The 16,656-nt window shown below is 50.9% G+C and overlaps 1 protein-coding gene across 4 annotated transcripts in view; it reads right to left on the reverse strand.

Annotated features, from left to right (window-relative positions):
• Nup214 (nucleoporin 214) overlaps nt 1–16,656 on the reverse strand; it is an 83,429-nt gene that overhangs the window by 49,052 nt on the left and 17,721 nt on the right. For all 4 annotated transcript variants that reach the window (XM_013073755.3, XM_004849097.3, XM_004849096.4 and 1 more), the window contains exons 12-21: nt 15,453–15,924; nt 14,242–14,417; nt 11,259–11,353; nt 8,299–8,385; nt 7,990–8,139; nt 6,861–7,019; nt 4,529–4,632; nt 1,728–1,910; nt 623–708; nt 458–541 (exon numbers count right to left, since the gene is read on the reverse strand). In XM_013073755.3, coding sequence (XP_012929209.2) covers nt 458–541; nt 623–708; nt 1,728–1,910; nt 4,529–4,632; nt 6,861–7,019; nt 7,990–8,139; nt 8,299–8,385; nt 11,259–11,353; nt 14,242–14,417; nt 15,453–15,924 — 1,596 coding nt within the window. The remainder of the gene's footprint in view (nt 1–457; nt 542–622; nt 709–1,727; nt 1,911–4,528; nt 4,633–6,860; nt 7,020–7,989; nt 8,140–8,298; nt 8,386–11,258; nt 11,354–14,241; nt 14,418–15,452; nt 15,925–16,656) is intronic.

The following is a 16,656-nucleotide window of genomic DNA, read 5'->3' on the forward strand; positions in this document are numbered from 1 at the left end:
ATCAGTGGCTTTTCCTTCTTTCTTTCTTTTTTGAGGTTAAGAGTAGGAAATTTATTGAAGGAGAGACAGCTCCTGAGAAGCAGGAGAGGACCCAGAAAGTGGGCTGCCCTTTTTCCTCCTTTCTTAAGCAAAGAAGCCTTTTTCCTCAATGCAGTGTTAAGGCAAAACCAGAAAAGTTAAAAGGCCAGGACCCAGCTCAGTGGGGCCTCCGGGACCTTGTGAATGGCGTAGGGACTGCATTCGTCTAGTGCAAAAGCCAGACTACCTTGAGCTCCTTCATCAGGTATACACAAGCTGCTGCTCATTCCACTTTCAGACTGACAACAGACTCTGGGGATATTTTATTGATGGCCTATTAACAAATAAAAACAGACACATACACAGACACACACACACACACGCACGCACGCACACACTGCCTGGTGCATGCTGACAGGCTCAGGACCAGTCCCTTTACCTGGAGCAGTGGATCTCACTGGCGGCGTCTTCCTCTTGGCCAGGAAGTTTCTCAGCTGTGTCTGTTTCACCGGCGACAGTTTACCTGCAAGAAATCGATTCAGTTTTTCAGATGCCAGCAGCTGGAAGAGGACAAACAGCTGAAAGGGCAGGAAGGATACTTTACCTGGCACCCTGGGCAAGGGCTTGGTGTGAGAGTCGATGGTGGTTTTTAACAAAGCGTTGCTCAGGCTTTCCAGGTCGCTGTCAAAGCTGAACGGGGACAGAGTTACACACAAACCAGCCAGGGCTGGGAAGCTGAGGCTCCGCGGGGCCCATGGCCTCCTACACACAAACGCGAGACTAGCACACTCAGGACGTGTGAGCACGCCAGCTGATGGAGGGATGTCATCAATCTAGGCGGGACAGCACTCGCAACACTGTGTCCCGTCCCCGACAAACAGCTCCACAGTGCCTTGGCCTCAGCAGAAAGGGCAGCAACCCCGCACACGGGGCCTAAACACAGCACAGAGCTGCCTTGGTGACTTCCGGGTGAACTGTCTAAGTGCAAGTCGCAGTCTGCACACTCAAGCAGTCCGCTGAATCCCATCAGTTAATTTTCAGAAAGACAGCTACTGAACCCTACAGAATACCTGTTTCTTTCCTTTTCTTTTTCCTTCTAGTACTGGGGATTGAACCCAGGGATGCTCTATCACTGAGCCACACCCCCAGGCCCTTTCCTGTTTTTTCACAGTTCTCATTACGTTGCCCAGTCTGGCCTTGAACTCCTGCCTCAGTTTCCCAAGTATCTTTTCTTTTTTTTAGTTTTTTGAGACAGGATCTCACCACGTAGCCCAGACTCGCCTCAAACTCTCTGGGATCCTCCTGTGCTCACTCCCCGGTGCTGGGATGACAGGTGTGCACCACCATGCCTGGCTCTGAGCATCTTTTCTTTTGAATTTGTTTCTCTCTCTCCTCTCTCCCTGTGCTGGGGATGTAGCCCGGGCCTCATGCACACCAGACACGTGTTCTACCACTGAGTGACACCCTGGTCCACAAACGCCTGTTTCATTAGGCACAGTGTTTCATTTCCAACACCCCCAAAAGTCAGGTATGTCCTCTCCACTCATCAGGCAAGGGAGCCAGGGATCAGAGAAGGCGGGGTACCTGCCCTGGATCACACAGATTGCGAGAGCAGTCAGTTTCAAACCCACATCAGAACCACCCTAAGAACATCCTGCCCCTCCCAAGGTATCAGTCATGCCCTCTCTCAGCCCCCCGACTGTGCACACCTGTGAGTGCTGCTCTGGGCTGGCGCAGCCAAGGGCAGGCTCCACTGGAACGTCTGGTTGTAGAGGCGCAGCTGCTGCAGACTGTCCACCAGGTGGTTCAGCCGTTTCCTTTGCTGGTTGATGATCTCCCGGTTGTTGGCCAGGGTGTTGAACAGCGTCTCTCGCTCTGGCACAAGCAGGCGCCTGTGGGCAGCCATGAGAAAAATTAAATATGAATGGTTTAAGTAAAGGGACCCCCACCCCCAATAAGCCTACAATTGTGAGTGAAAATGGTAAGATGACGAACCACCAACAGACAAGAAGTTATGAGAAAATAAAAGGGGAGTGAAGGCCTACTGAGGCTAAGCTGGTACAAGGGCAAAGCAGCCTAGGATGGCCAGGGCTGTAGCACAGGAGAGTTTATGTTAGCCACAGCCTCGGGGAGGCAGGTGGGAATCTAGGACGGGGCCTAGCTGCCCAGCTGTACTCGAAGGGTACACTTTGCTTGTTGTAGGTTACGGGGGGAAGGGGGCAAGGAGAACAAAAGGCTCCCTGGAGGGATAGGGGAGGGGGTTCTTTCTTCAGACTTCTGAAGACTTTCTTCAGAAGCAGTGACACTGCACTAGAGCTGGTGTCAGGGGGTCTCTGCACCAGAGACCTGGTCAGAGACAGGCAGACAGGAGCTGCTGCAGACAGCCGAGGCCAGTCTGCAGGTGGACAGGGAGGTCTAGGCATTTCTGCTGTTCATGATAAACCCTTTAGAATGTTTAGAAGTTTTTTTCTATTAACTCGAGGAAAAATACACAAAGACAAACAGAAGGAGTGGTCCTCACAGTGACAGACCCACAGTTCTCTGCTGTTGAATATCCATAGTACTCATGGAAAGCAAAATGCTTAGGGAGAACAGAAACTTCTGGTTTATTTCCTCTCCCATTATCTCCTCAGGGAGTTGAGAGCCAGCTGAGTGACCATCTCTGGGGATGGGAGAACAGCACAAGTTTTTACAGATACAAGCTTTCCACAGATACCAGGTAATATTTAGAGACAGGTCGAGAACAGAGGCCTGCCTGCTACAGAAATAGAAAACTGGACCATTTAAGAATCTGAACCCGCAGAAAGCAGTCTCCAGGAAGCATGGTGAGTAGGAAGCCTGCGGAGCCATAATAGGGAAGCAAAGCCTGGCTTCTCGGGTCAGCCTCATGCACTTTTTAAGCAGCCCAGATCTTTTTTTTTTTTTTGGTACTGGGGATCAAACTCGGGTCCTTCCGCTTATGAGGCAGGCAGTGCAACCACTAAGCTAAATCCCCAGCCCACGAGAAGCCCAGATCTTAATGAGCAAAGAGAAACAGGACCGGCAGCAGAGCAGAGTCCATGCTGGGCCAGGCCATGCTCGGGCTCGTGGAAAAGCAACACACAGGCGAGCAGGGTCAGAGCCCTGGGAGGGTGCTCGGCCATCGATAACAGGGCCCGGTACCCAGGCCCCAGAACCCTGCCCTGGACAGTGGGCAGATCTCTGTGCCCCACGTCCACACTAGGACAGAGGGGCTGGGGCTTTTCCACCTTCTGCAAGCAGCACGGTGCCACTTCCCCAGTTCTGCTTCCCACGCTAGCTGTGAGCACGCTGCGGGCTGGCCCCGAGGAGCCCCATGCACCGTAACTCTGTAAATGGGCAAACAGACCGGGCTTTGGGTGGTTTCCAATGAGGCCAATCAAGCGCAGGTGTTCAGAAGGCAAGGATTTTTCAGGGCCTTCGTGTTTCTTAAGCTCCTTACGGGGACTTCCTGCCCTCAGTGTAGCTCCTTTTATTCCTCCCGGAAAACACACATAAAACCAAACACCCAGGACTAGGAGATGAGGCTCCAAGGTTTCCTTACTTCTTCGCCATCCCTCCTCATATATCTTTCATTATCTACACTGATGTTTTCTCAAAAAGACAACTCAGAATATACAGAAAAGTACAGAGGAAAAATTTCTCCTGAGCTCACACTGCAGATTCAACTGTGAATGGACTGAGATGGACTTTCAATCTCCTCTCCAGGTCTGCACCTCTGCCTTGTGATCACTCAGAATGCTGGTTTATTTTACCTCACCTGATCTTATGTTTTACCTATTGAGTCTAATAAATAGTGACGTAATTATACATCTTGTGTACCATAAAACACATTTCATGCAATAACTCAATGGTTATATGGTATTTTGTAGTAAGAGTATGTGACCACATTATCAGAGCATGCCTCTATTTTGAATAATTAGGCTGAATTAAGTTTTTACTACCATTAGAAATTGTGCTGCAATATAAATTCTGTCATGTAAATTATTGTGAACATTGTACATTACTTCTGTAACAAAATTTTTACCAATGAAATGACATGTCAAAAAGAATGCCCTTGTTATGGTTTCTATCTCAGTGTCCCCTGCCCTGAACCTGCTGATGCTCACAGGCAGGCTGCAGGGGAGTGACTCACACGGCCGTGATGCTGGTGAGTTCACGATGAGCCCACAGCCCAGTGCACTATGTGCAGTGTGGCGTGCTCAGAAGAGGGGCCCCACCCCTCCCTCGGTCTCTGTTTCCCTGCCTCCCAGCACCACGCTGTGAGCTGTTTCTCCCCTGCGATGCCCTCTGCCGGGCCACCCTGCCTTGGAGCCTGCCGACTATGGGCTGAAAGCGCTACAAACCGTGAGCCAAATAAACCTCTCCTCCTTAACAGCTGTGGTGTCGGCACTATGTCTCATGATGAGCGAAAGTAACTATGATGCTCCTACATCATGTTTGTAAAAAGCGGCAATGTCCACTAGATGGCAGTGGCTGAGATCTCGCTCACTTTTGTTTTTTCTTTTGCTCCAGATGCCGATCCCACTCCAAGTCCAAGACGTCATTCACATCCTGGACAGCAAACTTCACGTACTGATGGAGGCGCCGAATTTCCTGCATGAAAAACATTAAGACAAATGACTCGTTTTTGTAGTAGCTTGGGGGGACGGGGTTTCAAAATAGTCATAATAATTTAAGTATTCTATACTAGGAACCATAACGAACAAGAAAACCCTAATAGGTTTAATACAGCCATTAAAGCTCATAATTAGAATGAGGAACAGAAAGCCAGCTCCTGTAGCAGGGACAGAGGAGGCACAAAGAGAGGGGAGAGCGCAGTGTCCGAGGGGCCTGGGGACAAGTGTTCTCTGCCCTGCTCGCCAGCCCTGCACGGGCCTCTCAGCGAGGTCTGGGGCTTCTCCATCGCACTCACTGCACAGACAGTACACCCATTTAGCTTTGCTCTCCCACTCAGGAAATTAACTGTAATACAGATGAAATTACCCCACAAAACAAAGCTGAAAATAACTCTGCACCTATCTATTCATAGCAGTGAACACAGAAGTCATCTCGCCAGCCAAGGAGAATTCACTTCTCCAAAACAAGGAACAGTGTCAACACCAGAAAAATTAATCTACCTTTATTAAAATTCCCACCTATTTAACCTACTGAAGGCCTGCAATAGCTTGGGCCACTGTTAACGTTCATAGCTATGCCACTCCACTCTTGAAAATTGAAAATCAAGATGAAGCATTAAGTTTACCAATGGAGACCACATGCCAGATCCTGGGAAAAGCTCTTTACGTGTGGGCAAAGATTTAATTATGCTGAAATGTATTTTCAAAATTATTCCTGGATAAAGGCATATGCCCCAGCTGAAAAATAGAAAATGCCATTTAAAAAGAGCCAAGCTGATTCAAGGAATGTGGCAAGAATCTTAGCAGCAAATGAAACTTCAGCTCAATACCTGATGAACACAGAAGGCTCTGTCCCTTGACCCTTCAGATGTAGCTGTCCCTGTGCCGGCAACACTAGTGCTTCTCCTGCACGCCCTCCCACTGTCACAGACCAGCACAAACCAACTCTGCTGCTGAGTTACCACAGCCCCTTCTAGTCTTGGCTTAGCTGTGCGCTCCCCTGCAGTCCCATAGCAGTACACCTTGCATTAGAGCTCTACGTCCATCTCTGGCTGTGCTCACCCAGCTGCTGGGACTCTGCCTTGCTGCAGTGGCCAAGAACACAGGCTTTGAGTCAGCTGCCCAGGTCGAGGGCTGAGGAGTCAAGTGAGGAAATCTGGGCAGTTTCAGCACCTTAGTTTCCTTGTCTTTGCTCTGTACACAGTGAGCACTCAATATGCCACCTACTACTACCTACTCAGCACCGTGACGAAAGACAATTACTCCCTTATGCACTAGGCGTGCTCCGCAGCACTGTGCTTGCCTTGGTCTGGGAACAAAGCCCCAGAGAAAAGGTCCATAGGGAGCAGGTGAGGAAGGAGTGCAGCGCGGGGCCGGGGGTCTGATGAGCGCAGGGAGGCAGGATGCAGGCCCAGCGCGAACACAGGGCTGTGACCAAAGAGGCCCCTCCGGGAGGAGGGCTCGCATCCCTGTTTCCCCACTGGCTGGCAGGTTCACAGAGAAGCAGGAGAGACAGACAGCCCCGAGACCCGCGCCCCAGCTGAGGAAGCCCAGTGCTGCCTGTACACCTCTGCGGGGAGGCAAGGCACCCGTGGGCCAGGGAAGAGGAGCCTCGAACCACGGCGACTGGGTGAACAACAAGACCAAAAACAGACTCCAGTGACTGAAGAGAAATGAATTAACCACTAGCGAGAGAGCATCTGTACTCAACTACGGCACACAAGAGCAAGCCTGGTGGAGCGAGACCGAGGTTCCAATTCCGGCCTCACCGACTGGCCCTCACAGCCCTGGGCAGCATGACCGACTCAGCCTCGGAGGCTCCGTTTCTCTTTGTACAAGGGATCAATAACTTCCCTTGTGGGGCAGTTGGTTTTGAAGACTAGAAATGATGCACAAAAACACATAGCAGACGAGCTGGCATTCAAGAAAGTTACTACTTTAATTTTATTTGTGATTTGATTTGAAAAGATCTGTTCCAACAGTGTTCTCTACCATGCTTAAAGTTTAATTAGGAAGTTTACTTAAAAAAAAAAAAACACCTGAAGGTAAAAGTGCCATTTTCTTTTCTGTATATAAGAAGTACAGCACATTATTGGCAGAATATCAACAACTTGATAAGGACCACGAGCTAAACTCACAGCCAGCAGACAGCAGGAGCTGCCTGGGCTTCTGAAAACCTCCCTGGAACAGCAGCACTTCTCCCACCTGCAGCTGAGCTTCACTCCTGGGGTCCAGCGGCCTCTTGTAGAGCAGATGGAGATACCCAGAGTCATGGTTTCTCCCGTCCTGCTCTCTGGCTTCTTCCACACCGGCAAAGCCCTCAAGCAGGGTCGTCTTCAGGGTGCTTATGTCTCCGTGAAGAGACTAGAAAAGGACCAGGGATGGATTGAGATGAACACTGCATTTACAGGAGGTAAAACCTGTGTCTGGATCAAGGAAGGTGGGGTTTTCAAACATGAAAACATGAACATGAGGAACATCTTACTCAGAGATCTACTCAACCTCACATTCACCTAGGAGGGGGGCTGTACTGGCGGGAAAACACACACTAATGCTGGTTCTTAAAAAAATTAATTTTTGTCCTAACACATAAAATACAGGTTCGGATGATGATGAGTGGAGAGCAGGGAGAGTACTGAGGATGGACCCTGCTACCTGAGGACAACCTGGAACTTCCTTCCCAGCATGGCACTCAGAGCAGAACGCGGAGACAGCGCACAGCGGGACCCCGGCACTGTCACTCACTGAACAGGAACTTGCAAAAATGTGCTCGCCCTGGTCAGCCTCCACTCATTGGCTTTCGAGGCGAGGGCTCAGTGAAGTGACCCAGGCACAGTGCTCAGCACAAGGGCTGCTCACAGGGAGGACCAACAGGAAGAGCCCCTGTGCAGAGGACGGCTAACAACAGACGCTGCACATCTTTACCGTATATGCCCTGAAATATTCTGCTCCTTTAACCCAACAGTACCAAAGAGAATAACGTTTCCAACACACTTCAGTTAACAACCGTGATAAACTTCTATGGGGCGCTGAGAATGTGTCTAAAGGGTAGGAACAGCCGCCCCATCTTACAGATGAGAAAACTGAAACACGGAGCAGCTGGGTTAACTTGCCTAGTCAGACAAGAATTTCACAGACATTCAAAATACTGCAACCTTCAGCATAAATGAGTTAGGTCCTGCAGGTAGGATGTGAATTCAGGCTATGCCAGGTAAACTACTCAGCACACAAACAGCTACACCGGTGGTTCTGGAGGAGCTGAAGCCCACCATGCAGTAAGGTGAGAGCGACTCTGAGCCCAGACCCACTCGGGCCCAGCACCGCGCATGCGCACCTCTGTGGTCTCTTTAATCTCCAGAAGGAAGGTGTGCAGGTCGGCCGACTCTGTCCGCAGCATCTGCATCTCCTCCGGGGTGCCCACCTGGAAGCAGGCTTTGGAAGTCCGGGCTTTCAGCTCCTCCAGCTCCTTCTGGAAGTGTGCAATCTGCAGAAGCCACAAACAGGGAGGACTCCACATGAGTGGCACGGTGATGCCAGCGGTGGCCCTGTGCTGACTCACGGGCCAGGGACCACCGGTAGGAGCCCTGGTTACAAAGGAGGCCACACACAGGGCCGCTTGGCAAAAGCCTTAGGAACAGCTTACCTCTTCTCCGATCCCAGCCATCACAGGGTCTGAGTCTTTCCACTGATGTCCCTGTTTTTCTGAGACAGGAGGCTGAAGTGACTTTGGCTGAAACGGAAAGCAAAAGGCTTAAAAATGCTACAAGCTGAGGCGTCAGGAAGCCACAGCATCATGTCCGGCGCAGAGAATGGAGAGTCCCTCATGCAGAGCCCCCTCCGTCACTGGCATTCATCAGCCAGATTCAGCGGGTGGAGAACCAGGGAGCAGGGCAAGTGGGGTCCCTCCTCTCACGGGAGTCACCTTCTGCTACACAAGGTGGACAAGAGGAGGCAACCACGTTGGGTAAAGGTGACACGGTAAGGAAGCAGGAAAACAGCAAGAGGAAGAAGCGCGGGCAAGGGAGAGTGGAGAAAGCCTGCCCTGAAGCTGCCGCCAGGGCACCTGGACATAGGAGAGGTCCGGGGGCGCTTCACACGGCCTCCACCCAGTCTGATGGGCTGGGCAGGACAAGGACATGCTCAGCGAGGCAGCAGGACAGGTCGTTAAGGCCACACCAGGAAGGCAGGGCTCATCTCTCACTGTGTGTAAAAGCTACTACTGGTGTCTTAGGAGCGTTTAGAGGATGACTTAGATCTCAAAGGTCACGCTTGCCACTCCAGAGCAGGGATGGCAGCGAGAGGTAGGAGCTAAAACTGGGAGAGCAGGCAGGGCTGACCGGGTGGAGGCAGCCCCAGCCCCAGCCTGACGTAAGATCACAGGAACAGAGCTGTGGGCTAGGGTCGGGGATGCGCAGAGGGCACAGCGCATGGGGCCCTGGTCAGTGTGGAGAAGGACCAGGAATTCTTCCAGGTCTTGGCCTGTTAGTGCTACTTATGGAGGTGGGAACGCTAGGAGGGGAAGACGTCCTTGGGGGGCCAGGAAGCGAGAGTTCTGTTTTCGAGATGTCAAAATTGAGGTGTCCTTTCTTTTTTTTTTTTGGTACCGGGGATCGAACTCGGGTCTGTGCACTCGCACAGCAGGCGGCGAAACCACTGAGCTAAATCCCCGGCTCCTGAGGTGTCTTTTCAACTTCTCAATACACAGAGCAATGAACACTAGAGTAGCACTGGACGGCACAAGCGGCCATTATAAAACAGCAGCATTTATTTAACAAGAAGGATGCAGCAGGCCTAGGACTGTGCCTGGCTTCCGCTAAGCGCCCTCCTGTACAGGTGTGTGTGGGGTCAGTGAGGGGAACACAGCAAAACAGTGTGATGCCAGCAACGTAAGAATTTATTACCATAAAAGACACATTTCCATTAACTGCACTGAAATACAGTGAATACCAACATGGTGGTGCATCCTCATCCGCCTCCCTCACTCCATTCCGGTGCCATGCAACTCTGGCTCCTCCCCAGGGTCAAAATGACCAGGAGGAAAAGGTTTCGAATCAATTCAAGATATGGAGGTGGCCCGGGGATTTGGCTCAGTGGTGCCGCCGCCTGCCTCCCAAGCACAAGGTCCTGACTTCGATCCCCGGGACCAAAAAATAAAAAAAAGACATAGAGTTAACCAGGACAGGGCAACTAATGGCACTCATGAAAGAGGACTCAAGAGCTGCTTCGGAAAGTGGCATGAATGATGGGATGAATGTTCAAACTGAGGAGGAGGACATGAGGAGGACTACTGGCAATGTGTCCTTTATGGTAAAAAGGTTTTTAAACTTAAGTGTTCATTGTAATTTTTGATCACACCATACCTGTGATAAGATTCCATTTAGGCACAAACCAGCTAAGCTAATCTGCTGTTAGAAAAGAAGATGGCAGGTGCTCTTGGGCAAGGCTAGAGACTTGAAGGGGACACGTGAGGAGAATGCCAGGGTCCCTGGTAAAGCTGTTGGTCAATCTGGGTGTAGTTACCAAAGTGTGTTTAACTGGCAACAACTCACTCAACTGTACAGACATTACATGTAGTTTTTCTATATAAATTATATATTAGTTTAAATAGTAAGAAATAAAGAAGACGTAGTTTTTTTTATACAATGGAAGCTGGGTGTTGTGGCACACGCTTGTAATCCCAGCACTTGGGAGGGTGAGGCAGTAGGATCACCCCAAGTTCAAGGCCAACCTGGGCTACATAGCAAGACCCTATCTTAAAAAACCAAAACAGCAGGGGATTTAGCTCAGTGGTTTCGCCGCCTGCTGCGTGCAAGGACCCGAGTTCGATCCCCGGTACCAAAAAAAAAAAATAAAACAAAATATACAATGGAGTACTACTCTGCTGTAAGGAAGGATGAGGTCGAGACATTTCTAGCTAAATGGATGCACCTTGAGGCCATACTCTTAAGTGAAATAAATCCGACACACATGTTTAAATATCTCATTGCTGGTGTGAGAAACTGAAAGTGGAAAAAAGGACTAAAATGTGTAATAGATATTGGGAAGCGGGAAGAAAATGTTCCAAATGAGAAGGGGAACAGGGGAAAGAAAGGACAACAAAAAGAGAAAATAGAAGGAAAAAATGGAAACAAAGCTTTTGTATATAAAGAGGGGAAGAGGGGTTAAAGAGGGCAGAATGGGAAAAAAACCAACAGCAAGATACATCATATACAGGCACAAATTCCCTACGATGAATGTCATCATTATATGTATCTAAAATGTACCAAGAAATGTTCTGCTTCAATTAATCGATGAATCAATCAATCAATCAAACATTAAGATGTATAAATTGGGCTGGGGATCTGGCTCAGTGGTGCTGCACCTGCCTGGCAAGCACAAGGTCCTGAGTTCAATCCCTGGTACCGAGGGAGAAAAAAAAAAAGCATAAATTTTTTATGAGTACACATTATAAACAGTGAAGTCACATACTTTGGTATTTCCTCTCACACAGTCCTAATGATTATTTCCAAGCTCTGAATTCTAAAACATGAAAACTCATTTCATTAACACACATGCCTGAGGCGAGACTCAACACACACAACCCGTAAGCTGAGCTGAACGCACCTGCAGAGAGCCGGCCTTCGTCACTGGCGGGGTGACCCTGGGCGACTTCTGCACCATAGAGGGCGTGGGACCCGGGCTGCTCTGAGCGGATCGCACTGTCGGCACAAGAAACAGTCAGATGGGCAGGGCGCCCAGGATCTCCCTTCACAACCGAGAAAGTAACTGCTGCACGGTGGCCTGCCCTGCTTTCATGACCTTTGTTACAGCCCCAGTAACACCAAGCAAGCAGTGACAGTGATGACTGATTCTGATCTAAGATAAGAAGACATGTGCATAATTGTGGATGTGCAACAGGCCCTTGTGAATGACAGACAAGCACTCTCCTACTGGACTGCACCCCTGGCTGGCTAAGAAACACTTTATAAGTCACGGGAGGGCCGGGGATGTAGCTCAGTGGTTCCACTGCCTGCCTCCGAAGCGCAAGGTCCTGAGTTCGATCCCCAGTACCAATAAATAAATAAATAAATAAATATGTCACGGGAAACGAGTACAGTCGGCTGTGACAGCACATCCTTATAACACCAGCCGCACAGGAGGCAGAGACAAGAGGATTACAAGTTCAAGGCCAGTTTGGGCAATTTAGTAAAACCCTGTCTCAAAATAAAATAAAATGAAAGAGCCAGGCATGGTGCTGCATGCTTATAATCCCATTACTCTGGAGGGCTGAGGCAGGAGGATCACAAATTCAAGCCTGGCCTGGGCAACCTAGTGAAACCCTTTCTCAAAATAAAACATAAGAAAGGGCTGGGAGGGGAGGGGTGCAGCTCTGTGCAAAGGCCCTGGGTTTAATCCCCAGTGCTGCGAAAATAAACAAACAAACAAATAAGTAGAAAATGGACAGGCGTGTAGCTTAGGGGTAAAGCGCTTATCTAGCATGCATGAAACCCTGGGTTTACTTTCTTTCTTTCTGTTTCTTGTTTCTTTTGGTTTTGTGGTACCGGGATCGAATTCAGGTCCTTGTGCTTGTGAGGCAGGTGGCAGAACCACTGAGCTAAAACCCTGGCCCTTTTGTTTCTTGAGACAAAGTCTCACCATGTAGTGCACGCTGGCCTTGAACTCATTATGTAGCCCAGGCTGGCCTTGACTTCGTGGTGATCCTCCCGGCTCAGCCTCCCGAGTGCTGGGATCACAGGTGTGCACGACCATGCTCGGCTTTGGCTTTACTTTTCCAGTGCCCCGCCCAGGAGCTGGCCACCTGGCTCACCCTGAAGCCCCAGAGGGTCCACATGCACTGCTGGGAATGGGGTCAAAGTTTAAAACCCAGCAGACTGAGTGAGATTCCTGTCACCCAGTGAGAATGCATGGAACCCTCAAGAGCCCCTGGGAAGCCTCAGGACATGCCTCACCCTGTGGCATTGCCTAGGGAGCTTTGAAACACACAGCACAAACCCATACCCGGGCCTCGCCAAACTCTGGTTAAAGGTTGGGGCGGATCCCTGGTAACCCTAATGCGCAGCTGGGACTAAGACCCAGCCATCTGGGGCCCTCCATCTTTAAACAACGCTCCCAGTGTGGGGAGAGATCTGAGCAGTTAGCAGGGGAAAGAGAGAGGGATGGCTCAAGTTTTCCCTCCCTAAGTATGAAGAGGTGGGGCAAGGCCAACACAGGCTTAGTGCTGCTGGGCATAGGCAGATGACTTTCAGAATCTGCTGTCAAGCCCTGGACTCAGCCACTCTGGCCAACTCCGCCCAGCAGCCTTCTCCTGAGCAAGGGGAAGGAGCAGCGAGCTCACGAATTTCACAGCTCAGTGTCTGCTCACTAGTTACCAAAATAAAAGGGTCCTAACGGCCAAAATCCAAGTGATGGCCCCACCATGCCTGGGTGGGTATCATGCCAGAACCCGTGAAAATAAGCAACTTCACAACTGGGACAAGCTGGCAAACAGCCTTCCCCACGTGAGCTGGCTGAACTCAAGTCGACCAGGACAAAGAGAAGACATCATGGGATGTGGGGTGCCTGTGTGCAATTCCTGCCCAAAACCATCACCTTGGGTCTCATCATGTGGAGACAATCAAATCCAAATCGGGGGGTGGGCCGCAAACCACTGGCCTGAACTCTGCAAATTTTACTGCAGTGGTACAAAAACGTCTGTAACCTACGTGAGGCTGATACAGAAGGGACACAACGCAGCATATGATCTTTCATTGGCTCCTGGCTGGAAGGAGCAAAGAAAGTCATAAAAAACATTACTGGGGCTGGGTGTGGTGCATGCCTGTAGTCCCAGCACTTGGGAGGCTGAGGCAGGAGGAGTACTGTAAGTTTGAGGGTTACATAGTGAGACCCTGTCTCAAAAAGAAAGAAAAACCAAAAAACATTGGGATAACTGTGGAAAGATGAATATGAAGTCTAGACCAGACTGTTAAATCTCTTGGGTCTGACAATGTACTGTGTATGGCCTTGTTTTCAGGAGATAAGTACAGAAGGGTACAGGGGTGAAGCATTTCATGATGTCTACAGTTAACCCTCAAATGTTTCTGAAGAACTGACATGAAAGACAGAAAGCCCACAGTACAAATGTCAGCAAGGCTGAATCTCAATGACAGGCACAGTGCTCATTATACAATTTTTGAAATCTCTCTGTAGCTTTTAAAGGAAAAAAAGATAGGCCAGGTGCCTTTGCCCAGTTTTGTAACACACTTCCAACTTGTTTATAGTTATAATCACTAAAAATCTTTAAGTAATAAGCATGCCGAGGGCATAGCTGATGGTCACCAGGGCCGATAAGCCTGCGTCACTGGGGCTTTCTCCTCTGTGCGAGCTAGGGAGCCGCTCTGGCCTGCTCTGCCCTGCCCTTCACAGTGGGCAGCTGCATGAGAGAAGATGCCCTGTGCCTTTCCACGAGGTCAAGAGAAGCCAGGTGGCACAGAGCTATGCCCCCTCCCAGCTCACAGAAGAGGCCTCAGTGTGCTGGTGAGGGGCTCGGGAAGTGAGATGTCGAAATCGCGTTCAACTGCATTAGCAGGGGCTCATGTGTGAGTCACACCTGAGGGTGCAAGAGCCACCATGGGCTTCAGAGACGTGGAGCTGGACGGCACTGAGAGAGGTGTGGGGTGGCTGAGCAGTCCAGGAGAAGCTGGCTTGGATGCACACGAGAAGGGCAGCATGGATGGTGCACTCGGAGAGCTGAGAACAGGAGCAGAGGTGGCCACAGCAGTGAACCTGCAATGGCAGGGACATTGTGTCAGAAGAGCAGGCTAAAGACCCCTGCACGGTATTGAGGAACACTCAGTAGCCGTCCCTCAGGCCGTAGGGAACAGAAGTGCTTAGCTACTGCCTAAGCAAGCTCAGAGGTGCTAGGAAACACTGGCCACCTGCTTATTTAGGAAGGAATGATTCAACTAAAATACCAGTTGGGCACTTGGCATGAAAATTCAGTGTTGATCACGACGTGAAAAACTTATTCCCTATCAAGTGGGGTACAAAGGGTGAGGGGCCCAATGAGGACTCATCTGGGGATGACCGGCCCCTGTGGAGAAGGAAACTGGAAGAGGAGGGCAGTCACCATCTTTGGGATGCTCCACCATCAGGGGGATGTGGTGTCACCTCGCCCTCTCGGGAGCAGAGTCCTGCAAACAACCTAAGCACGCCCATGAGAAACCTGCCCACGAGAAACCTGCCCATATAAACCACGGCAGCGCACCGATGGATGGTTAGAGAGCAGCTGTGTGCGACTTTACAGTGACAGTGTGGCCCTGCAACAGGGACGAGGACAGGCAAGCAGGCAGCAGCTGCAATGCTGCAGGGCTCAGGGGCACCCAGCCCTCAGGATGCTTGCAGTTTACCAGGGAGCAGCAATGTGGTCCGAGGGCAGCAGAAGCATGCGCGGCAGGACTGGACTGTGGAGAAGGGATCGCCGGGCAAGAATGTTGCCTCACATGTCCACAACTGCACAGCTCACTGTGGTGGCTGTGAGGAATGCAGCTGAGGCTGAGGGTGGGCACGAACAGGAAGCTGCTCTCAGGGCACACGCTGGGTGCTGCCTAGTTTTGAACATGGGCTAACTCTTCCCTGTGTAGTCTGCAAAAGCACGATGACGTCTAGTTAAAAACATAAAGAGCTCTATGTGGGCTGAATTTTAGCCACCTCAAGTATGAGTTCAGGAAAAGAAAGCCCGTTCATTGACTGCACTCAGAGCAGCCGCAGTGCTTGGGGCGTCTCCTCTCCTCAGAGGAGCACAATGAGCAGGCCACTTACTTTTCACTCAGGTTCACCTTGACCACTGCAGCTGAGGGTGGGAAGATGGGCTTCACTCCTGAGTGCGGCGCAGATGCACTGGCCATCGGGGTGCTCTCCAGGGCAGGCTTGAAACCCGAGGAGCCGAAGAAGGAAGCAGCAGATGGGGTGACGGGCGAAGCTGCAGGCGTGGCGGCCAGGGAGCCCTTGGAGGGAGCCGCCAAGGAGAAGGTGGGGGCGGTGGCACCCAGGACTGCTTTGGGGCCATCAGAGCCGCTGGGATATGGAGGGGGCTCCCCGGGGACAGGCGCAGAGGGCTTCACGGACGAGGAGCCAAAGGCGAACACAGCCGAGGTCACCCCAGCAGAGGGCAGAGCAAAGGTGGCACCGGGAGCAGCAGGGGCCACTGGGGGAAGGGAGGCAGGGGCTGCTGCCCCTGAGCCATCCGGTTTGGGCAGGGACTGAGAGGAGACCGGGGTGGTGGGAGTGCTTCCTGCAAAGAAAGTCAAGGAGACAAAGGAAGAAAGAAGTTAACACTGTGCCACTGGAGGTCCACAGGGCGAAAAGCAAGCGAGGAGGGTCTGTGATGGCTGGGCCCGGGGGCGCACGCCTGTAATCCCAGCATTCCTGAGGCTGAGGCAGGAGGACGGCTGCAAGTTCGAGGCCAACCTAGGCTACATAGTGAGTACAAGGGCAGCCTGAACTACAGGCTCAAATAAAATAAAACAAAGGGCCTGTAATAGAATCAAGCTGGAAACAATACTAATTTAAGAAGCCAACAAAAAGCTAGGCCAGAGCAGGTGTTGGACCTTCCATGGCAAGCAGTCCATGAAGGAATGGGAGACTCAAGGGACAGGCACGGGAAAGACACCCTGCTGACGGGCCTTCATGGGCGCCGCTGGGTAATAAAGGAACGACACCCTCCCCAGTGTCCCCAGTGGTGTCCTGAACAGGGCAGTCACCGCCCTCAGGTCACTGGCAACCAGAGAAGTGGGCTCCGATGTCCCCCTCCAATACCCACCGAAAGCACTTGTCTACGTGGGTCTCAAGGGGCCAGTGGCCTGACCCAGGGGAGGGAGGCCTGAGTCTAGCAACTTGACAAAGTTTGGAAGTGGAAAAAAAAAACACACTAAAAGCTTAGATTTGATTGTATAAAAATACAGTATTTAGGTACGATAAAATAACTGAAAGGTGAAATGATTTAAAAACCTGTAACAAATGGCAA

This window comes from Heterocephalus glaber, unplaced genomic scaffold (assembly GCF_053883595.1).
Source record: "Heterocephalus glaber isolate CG9 unplaced genomic scaffold, H.glaber_assembly_v1.0 deba00001479, whole genome shotgun sequence".
NCBI classification, from domain to species: domain Eukaryota; kingdom Metazoa; phylum Chordata; class Mammalia; order Rodentia; family Bathyergidae; genus Heterocephalus; species Heterocephalus glaber.